Source organism: Plasmodium gallinaceum (genome assembly GCF_900005855.1).
Source record: "Plasmodium gallinaceum strain 8A genome assembly, contig: PGAL8A_v1_130, whole genome shotgun sequence".
NCBI classification, from domain to species: domain Eukaryota; phylum Apicomplexa; class Aconoidasida; order Haemosporida; family Plasmodiidae; genus Plasmodium; species Plasmodium gallinaceum.
Window position 1 is genome coordinate 641,198 of NW_021628289.1, and position 9,513 is coordinate 650,710.

The following is a 9,513-nucleotide window of genomic DNA, read 5'->3' on the forward strand; positions in this document are numbered from 1 at the left end:
TTTTTTTTTTTTTTTTTTTTTTTTTTTTTTTTTTGTTTAATCTCAAAAATGTGTCACTATTTCCTTTTCTTCCTAAAATAAAATAATATATTTTTTTATAAATAAAAAATAATACACATAATAAAAATCAATAAAATATTTATATATATATATATATATATTTTTTTTTAATTTTATTCTATTTTATTTATTTTTATTTATTTATTTTTTTTTTTTTTTTTTGTTCTAAATCTTTACTTGATTTACCAATTTTTTTTTTTTTTTTTTTTAAAAAATTTTTTTAACTTCTTTCATCTCATGTTTTAAGAGATTGTTTTATCATTAATAAAAATTGAAATTTTTATATGATAAAAATGATAACATTTAAATTAATATAATTAAAATTTTTTACTTAATTGAGAATTTTTTACTTGATTAAGAAAACTTAAAATTTTCCATTGGATAATATTACTAAAAAATATTTGTTAGAGGTTATTTGAATTTCGTAGTAATATTCTTAGAACTCATGATAGAAGATAAGCAAATAAATGTGAAAATTGATAGTGAAATTAAATGTATGTATATTAGTTTTTTTTTTAAAATAATTAAAAGAAAAAAAATAAAATAAATTAAGAGTATCAAATTAATAAAAAATATATTTATACAAAAATATAGAAATATATATATGTATATATTTTTTAACAGATAATAGAAGGCATAAGGGAAAGAAAAAAAATTTAGAAAATAATGTAATTTGCTTTATAGTTTTTAATCTATATAAAAAATATATAACATTATTATGTTTATAAATTAAGATTTAGATAAATAGATAACTATATCTTTATTCCTCATTTTTTATATAGTCATAAAAAATATAACTATTTATCATTTTTATATTACTTATTAATAGTATTAATTAAGTATTATACTATGCGAATGTTATTATTTTGTATTTCTTTATTTTTTATAATTGATTTATAATTTACTACAGGATTGTCACAATGAATTATATAAATATAAAAGAAGTTTACATTTAATTAAAAAAGCTATAAAACTTATAAAAAATGTAAATATAAAATATATTCTAATAATAAATTTTAAATGATAGAATTTATTTTTTTATAACTATTTTCAACTTTCTTTAACAGCACTATTATAATAAAATAAATAAGGTTGATACTCTAAGAATAAGACAAAAAAAAAAATTATTTTATTTTAAAAAAGAGAATATAATTTTAGAAGACAAAGTAAATCAAAAAACCAAAAAAAAAAAAAAAAAAAATAAAAATAATGTAATTATTTTTTTTAATAATATGTATTATTTTTCTTGTTCTTTTTTAGTGTACTTTTTATTCTGAACATGTAGAAGAATTAAAAAAAATATATACAGGTATTTATTTAAAAAAAAAAAATAAATCTAATTATTAAAAAAAAAGATGTATATATATATATATATATATATATAAAGTAATAATACATTGTTTTTACTGAATTTCAAATAATTTATTAACAATTTTATAAATTAGATCAATTAAACATGAAAAATGATAGGATACAAAATCTACAGGAGAAAATAGATAAAATGGTATGTTTTATTTATTTATTTAAGATTTTAATTCTGAATTTATTTTTTTTTATATTATTTTTTTATTAGAATGGAAGTTATGACAATAAATGTGAATCTAATCTTATTAGTAAAAATACATATATATATATGTGTGTAAAATAATTCCAATTAATAAATATTTTTTTTATTTTACTTAATAGGAATTTTGAAATTACGTGAAGATCAAATTGAAAGATTATCTCAACAACTGAATACAATAAATAATTTATATCATAAAGTTAGAAAACAATATATATAAAATAAAAATAATATAAATAAATATTAAAAAATTAAAAAAATTCCAACATATTATATAAAATATACATATGATACAATATATATATATATATATATATATATATATATATATATATACTAAAATAATTTTATTTATTTTTATTTCAGCAAGTTGATAATAATAAAAAATTAATTGAGGAAATAGAAGATTTAAATAAAAGTGTATCATTTAAAATTTATTAAATTTAAATATTATTATACATATTCATTTAATTTAATCTTTTTTTTTTTTTTTTTTATACAATTGAAGATACTTTACCTCAATAATAAAGTTCTAGAAGAAAAGAAGAATACAGAAGATATAAAGAAAAAATTTAAAGTAAATATTATATTTTTATAATAAAAAATTCAATAATTATGTTAATTTATTTAAATATATATATATATATATATATATATATATATTTTTTTTTTTTTTTAATTTTATAGTTTTATAGAAAATATAACAGAAATAGAAAAAAATTTAAACTTAATTTTGAAATCATTAATCATCAGGGAGAAAAACAAAAAGTAAAAGAGAATGATGATATATGTCTATCTATTTTATGTCTACTTAAAACAGAATTAGAAACTATAGATGATGAAAATAAAAAAAAAAAAGTAAAAGAAGAAGATCAAAAAGGATTCAAAATAAAAAATAATAATTTCTTTAAAAAATTACTAGAATCAAATCATAGGTATAAAAAGAGTAATATTTTCGACAATATTTATAAAAAACAATTTTTTACTTTTTATGAAGATAAATTTACAGAAAATTATAAAGTTAATTTTGAAAATAAAAAAATTTTTTCTTTTCCTTTAAATTACAAGAAAAAACTGAACAAATACAGTAATATGTATAATTCTGAAAAGAAAAACATTGAAAAAACGGATAATAAAAATAAAGAAAATTTGAATAAAGGTGATACATGGAATTATTTATCACTAAGTGATATTTATTTTTATAATAACTTTAATGAGAATTTTGATAATAATAGTGAGTATTTTATTAGAAAAAGAGAGAAATGTTACAAGAATTGTAAAGAAAAATATAATAAAAATAATTATGAGTATAATGATAAAACTAATAGTATTCATGACTATATGAAGCATAATGACTACGATAAAATAAATAATAACAAATGTGATAATAAAAGGAAAAAAGACAAAAATAATAAAAAAGATAATAAATATAATAAATATAAGAACAAATCTAATATTAACTATGATAATGTAAATAGTAGTGAATATATTTATATAAATGATAGTAAAAATAATGACGATAAAAGTAACAATGAAAATAATCCTAATCAAAACTATATTGAATACAACGATATAAGTAACAATATAAATAATAATGATAAATATAATAATAATGAAAATAATAATGAAAATTATAATAAATATAATAATGAAAATAATAATGAAAATAATAATGAAAAAAATAATAAAAATAATAACGAAAATAATAATAAATATAATGATGTAAGTAACAATAAAAATACTGTTGATAAATAGTAAAAATAATAATGAGAAAAATACAAATGGACGTTATAATAAAAATAATGATTAAAAAAACTATTGAATATTATTATAAAAATAACTTGGAACGATAATGTAAAATTAAAAACATTTTACATTTCCTTTCTCTTTAATAATATGTAACAAATATTTAAAAGGAACATGATAAAAATTTAAGAACATTTTTGAAAACATAATTATTTAAACAGTTTACATCTAACTGTTCTTGTAAAAAAGTTAAAACATAAAAATATAATAAAATTATATTATGAAGATACAAATTTCATATATTTTGTTATACATATTAATAAAGCTCATATAATTTTAAATATATAAAAAAAAAAAAAAAAATATGTACCTTTTTTAATAATGTTATATTTAATATATTATTTTCTATTATTTAAATAATTAAATATATATAGATAAAAAAAAATATTGTATAATTTCGTTAGTCAGATATATATTTATGTATCTAAAAATAATTTTTTATTATTATTAGAAATTTTCCATATTCGACTAAACTATTAATTTACATTTTTTATACTCACTATTTAGAAATGATAACATTTTATTTTTGTAATTAATTAATTCCCTTAAATGTGCATATTCTGTTTCATTTAAAATATAAATTTTTTTATTATTAATATGAAAATTTCTGATATTGTAAGAATCTAAATTTTTTTCTAACAACTTTTTATTATGTGCAAACTCATTGTCTATTAGATCAGTAACATTTATTTCTATTGAATCTCTAATATCTTTTTTATGGAATATATTTTTAATAATATTAAATATTTTCTTTATACATAAATTAGTATTTCTTTTTTTCTCTAAGTATGAAATTTCTATGTTATCGAATTTTTTTGTTACATGATTAGAATTGCATAAACTGCTATTATTAATATTTTTAGTTTTGAGAGAAACTGCATTTCCTCCTTCTATCATTTTTATTTTTTTGTATGGTTTATCTAATTTTCTATTATTATTAGAAATATCTACTGTGATGTTTTCATTTATTTTCTTTATTTCGTCGTTAATTTTTGATTCTAATTTTTGTAAGACATTATTAATATTATCATTTTCTTTTTGAAAAATGTTTGTTCCATGTTTGTCTTCCTTTTCAATTAAGTAATCATATAATTTTTTGAAATCTTTATTTTCTAATAATCTTGTAAATTCTAAAATCTGTTCATTTTGAGAAACATTTATATTTTTAATATTACTCTCTTTCCTTCTTTGCAATTTTCCTTTCTTTATTTGTTCATCGTTAATTATCACTTTTTTAGAAATGTTATCATTTTCATTATTATTATTATTACTATATTCATATATGTCTTCATTATTGTAAAAGCTTACTGATTTTTCTATATTATTACTTTTTTTAATTATTTCTAAATTGTTATTAGTTTCATCTTTATTTGAAAATTTTACATTTTTATTCAATGCACTAGATTTTTGATTTTCTTGAAGCATATTACTTGTTTCAATACCTTTTATTGATTTATAATTTTTTGATTTAATACAGTTTTCATTTGTAGAACAATTATTTTTTATTTCATCATTATCTGTTTTTAAGTTCTCTATATTATTTATGCTTTTTACCCCTCTTAAATTAAAATTTTGATTATTATAATTATTATAAATTTCTGTTTGAATTTTATTAATAAAGTAGTTACTATTTAAATTTTTTAAAGTTCCACTTGGTTGAAACATAGTAGCAGCATGTATAAAATTATATATAGTATTATTTTTTTCTATTACCTGTCTATCTATATTTTCATTTAAATCAAAATTAGTAAATACAGTACTTTTATCAGTTGTAAAATCACTAATAAACTTGCTAAAATTATTATTAACATAATCAAATATATTTTGAATATTTGTAACACTTAATATTTTTTCAGCAAAATTTACATAATCTATTACATGATTATTATTATTATTTTTACATATATTTTCTAATTTTGACTTACTCATTTTCTTTTCATTGTGATCTTCTAAATTTAGAATACTCTTAGTATTTACATTTGCTTTTTCTTTTTTTATTTTTTTCTTTGCTTCTATATCTTTGATAATCTTTAAATCTTTTTTATTTTTAGGTATGTTATTAGCTTCAATACAGTTATTATCTGATTCATTAAATAAAACTTTCTTTTCATTTAATACGTCTTTATTATCCAAATTTACATCGTTTTTATTTTCATTTAACTCACTTAATAAAAATATACTATTATTTTCTTTTACTGTATTAACTATATTAATTATTTCATCAAACATTTTTTCGTCTTCCTTCATATTATTTTTTAAACTGGTTAAATTAAATTTTAAAATATTACATATATCATTTTTCATTTTTATTAAAATATCTCCTATTAAGGCATCATCTTCATCAATAATATCATCTTTTGAAACATTCGTTCTAGTTAAATTATCTCCATCTAAATCGCTTTTTTCTTCTATAACTTTATTATTGAAATTGTTTATTTTATTTAAGTAATCAACAGTTAATTTGTTTCTATCTTCATTATCATTATTTTCTTGTTCTTTATTTTCCTTTTTTTTATCAGTATTATGTAATTTATCACCAGTTTTATTATTTATAATTGATGAAATTTCTTTATTATTTTTGAGTTTTTCTTCATTTATCTTATTGAATTTTGCTTTTTCTTCTTCTGTTAGAACTTTTAAATCATCAAATGTTTTTAGTATATATTCATTTATATCATTATTTTCTGTTTCCTTATTTAGTTGTTGTTTTATTATATCTATTTTGTTTTTATAAGATTCAATAAAAAAGTCTAAGTATTTTGTTTTTCCTGTACTTTTGAATCCGCACATATAACTAAAAATGCATAAACTAAAGCAGAAGAATATTATATCTTTATTTATATTATTACTATTAAAATTACAAAAAATGTTTAATTTTTTATCAGTTGTATTATTCTCATTATCAATATTGCTAATTTTATCATTTTCTCCTTCATCATCCTCTTTTTTACTTTCTATTTTTTCCTCACGTATAACTGGTTTTGCCTTAACCATTTTGGCTCTTTGAGCAAATTTAATAGTAGAAGCCGTTTCATTTAAATATTGCAATTGAGATGACAAAGTACATATAAGGATGCTCTTACAATTATTTCCTAAACTATCTGATAATACTCTAGTAAGTTTAGAATCACGATATGGAATATGAACGTTAGTAGTAGCAGAACCATCGCATTTAGCTTTTTTTGTTGTATTTGATATTTGTTTTGGTATATTTGTAGAATTACATTCGTCTATTATATGATCGTCATTTTCTTCATTGTTATCACATTCATTATGAGTTTTCTCTCTATTATTTTTGTCCATTTTCTCTTTTATTTGCATTACAGCTAATGAATTAATAACCTTACTTAGAACTGTTAAACTTTTATTAATCATGGTGGTTTCAATTTTAATTGAACCTGTAGCTTTTGTTTGTTTTAATCTCTCACTTCCTGCTAAATCTACTAAACATAACTTGCCACATCTCATAGTATTAGTGGAGTATATAAATCTGTTTATCTTTATGATAAAAATTAAATGTGATCTAGATGATGCTTTATTCATATGAGTAAACGCAATTTTTCTATTATTTACTCCTTGTTCTAAATAATACAAAGCATTGATAATATTTTCAATTTCTACTTCTTTTAGATTTTTTATTACAAATTCATTCTTATGAGAATCTATCATTTGAACTGATAAATTACTTTCTCCACTTATTAAATCATATATAATTTCATTATATATTTCTAAAATTGATAAAGTTACTGTAAATTCTTTTTTATTACTTTTTACAGTTGTGTTTTTTTTTTTGTGATAATTTATATAATTAAAAATATAGTTAATACAATGAGGTATTAATCCAACATTATTAGGTTCATTAGTTATACAATTAGTTAATTCATCATAAGTTATTGATATTTTACTATTACTTGCTTTATTATTTTTGTTTTCAACACATATATTGAATAAATTATTTAAAAATTCAAAATTTCCTAACATAGTGTATGTTTTACCACTATTTGTTTGACCATATGCTAATATACTACAATTTATTCCTTGAAATATATTTTTTATATTATTTTTTATATAATCATTAAAAATCATTTGATTATTATTTTCAATATCGTACACCCTATCATAGGTGTACTCAAAATTAACACTACCTTTATTACCCATCTGAAAAGTATCAATAACTAATTTATTATAAGATACTTTTTTTATTACGTCTAAATTGTTTTCATCTGTTTTTTCACTTTTTAAGTCATTTTTTATTCTACATAATACGTTTATATATTCCTCAACATTTTTACTAATTTCTACATCTTCATAATATTCATCTGTATTTTTTTCTATGTTTATATTTTTTTTTTTTTTATCTTCAATGTTATTATCAATATACCATTGATATAAATCCTTTTGCACCTCTTTTGTTTTACATGTTTTATTACCCTTACTTGTATTTCTTATTTTTGAATTTGGCAATATGGGATTATTTAGTGTATTTTTACTTATTTTGTTAACCATATTTTTTTTTTTTCTATTTTTCTTTTTATTTTATTTTACTCTTAATTATTCTCTTTTTTTTTTTTTTATTTTATTCGTTTTTATTTTTATTTTTTTAAGATAATTTTTTCTTTTATGAATCCTCTTTTTAAATATTTTACTCTTATCCTTTTTTTCTTTTTTTAACATAAATATATATATATATATAATATACAATATGTAATTTATCAATTATTTAAGAATATTATTAATTTTTTTTTTTTTTGTTCAATATATAAACGATTTTTTTTATGTCTACTTTGAAAAAAGACATTTTTCATAATATTAAAATTATACTTTTAAATGATATTTTTCAAAAAAAAAAAAAGTCAAATATTATATAAACTTTTAATAATGAAAAATTATAACATATATGTCTTATTTCATTTTTTGTTTATTTTGAATATTTTTTTTAATATTTTTTTTTTTTTTTTTTTTTACTTTTATAAAAATTATCTTTTTTATTATCAGTAGAGAATACATATATATATATCATAATTGTCTTTATATTAAAAAAGATAAAAGAACACATTATTTTTAATTATCTTTTTAAACAAATATCAATATATATCATGTAGAAAAGTATATATATATTCTAACGACATCTAAACTTTTATACAATAATGTAATTATTAGCATTTCAACAATTTTATAATATATTTGGTATTTTAACGTAGCGATAGTATTTTTTACATTTTTTATTATATTTTTGTTTGTTACAATTTTACTAATTATATAAAGTTAATAATTTTTTACAATATATTTCTAAAAAAAGACGACAAGAATTTTTGTGCATTTTAAATAATGTTTTATAAATAACTAATAAAGTAAAAAATCAAAAAAGTTTAACATTTACATTATATGAGTAAATATAAATTTTATAAAAAAACAACTTAATTTTCTTTAGTTTTCTACATTTTCTTCTTGCATTTTATATAAGATTAATATAAGAGCTACTTGTGCTTAATAATAATGGATATTTTTTATCCTTATGTTAATAAAAATCTTCATACAAAAGAAATAAATTCATTTATAAAAAAACAAAAAATCTTAAAAAAATAAATATTATTAGAGTGATGAATTTATATTTTTCTTCAATTTGTGTGAATAATTATGTGAAGTGATACTAATAATTATTCTAAAAGATTTTTAATCTTTTTAATTTATTGACTTTTTTTATTAAGTAAACAATTACTTATCATTGTTAAAAACCCTAAAATTTCATATCTTATGATTACAAGAAGTATAATAAAAATAAAATTATTTCATTTTTTTTTTAATTAAAAGTAAAAAATAAAACATCAAAAAAGAAGTTTTAAATGATATTTCAAAATTTTATGTATATTTTTATTATAATTATGAACGAGCTTGATTTTACATTTTATTATTATTATATATATTTTTTTCTTTTATATATATATATATATAAATTTACTGTATTTTTTTTTGGACATTTCTTTTTAAAAATTAAAACTAAATTGTGTTAATATGTTATAGTTTATTCGTATAAATATTATCCTATATTTTACACTTTTTTTTTTTTTTTTTTTTTTTTTTTT

General features: G+C 16.5%; 2 protein-coding genes across 2 annotated transcripts; one reads left to right on the top strand and one right to left on the bottom strand.

The window, feature by feature from the left end:
- Positions 1-505: 505 nt before the first annotated feature.
- PGAL8A_00466200 (conserved Plasmodium protein, unknown function) lies at positions 506-3,379 on the top strand (the record flags this gene model as incomplete). The annotated part of the gene is made up of 11 exons (XM_028673431.1): positions 506-554; positions 685-728; positions 971-1,045; positions 1,128-1,226; positions 1,321-1,369; positions 1,506-1,564; positions 1,634-1,673; positions 1,747-1,823; positions 1,991-2,044; positions 2,133-2,201; positions 2,312-3,379. The coding sequence occupies 11 exons, from the start codon at positions 506-508 to the stop codon at positions 3,377-3,379; spliced, it is 1,683 nt and encodes a 560-aa protein (XP_028529884.1).
- Positions 3,380-3,898: 519 nt separating this feature from the next.
- PGAL8A_00466300 (kinesin, putative) lies at positions 3,899-7,936 on the bottom strand (the record flags this gene model as incomplete). Its single annotated transcript, XM_028673432.1, has 1 exon — positions 3,899-7,936. One exon carries the CDS (start codon positions 7,934-7,936, stop codon positions 3,899-3,901), a length of 4,038 nt encoding a protein of 1,345 aa, XP_028529885.1.
- Positions 7,937-9,513: the final 1,577 nt, after the last annotated feature.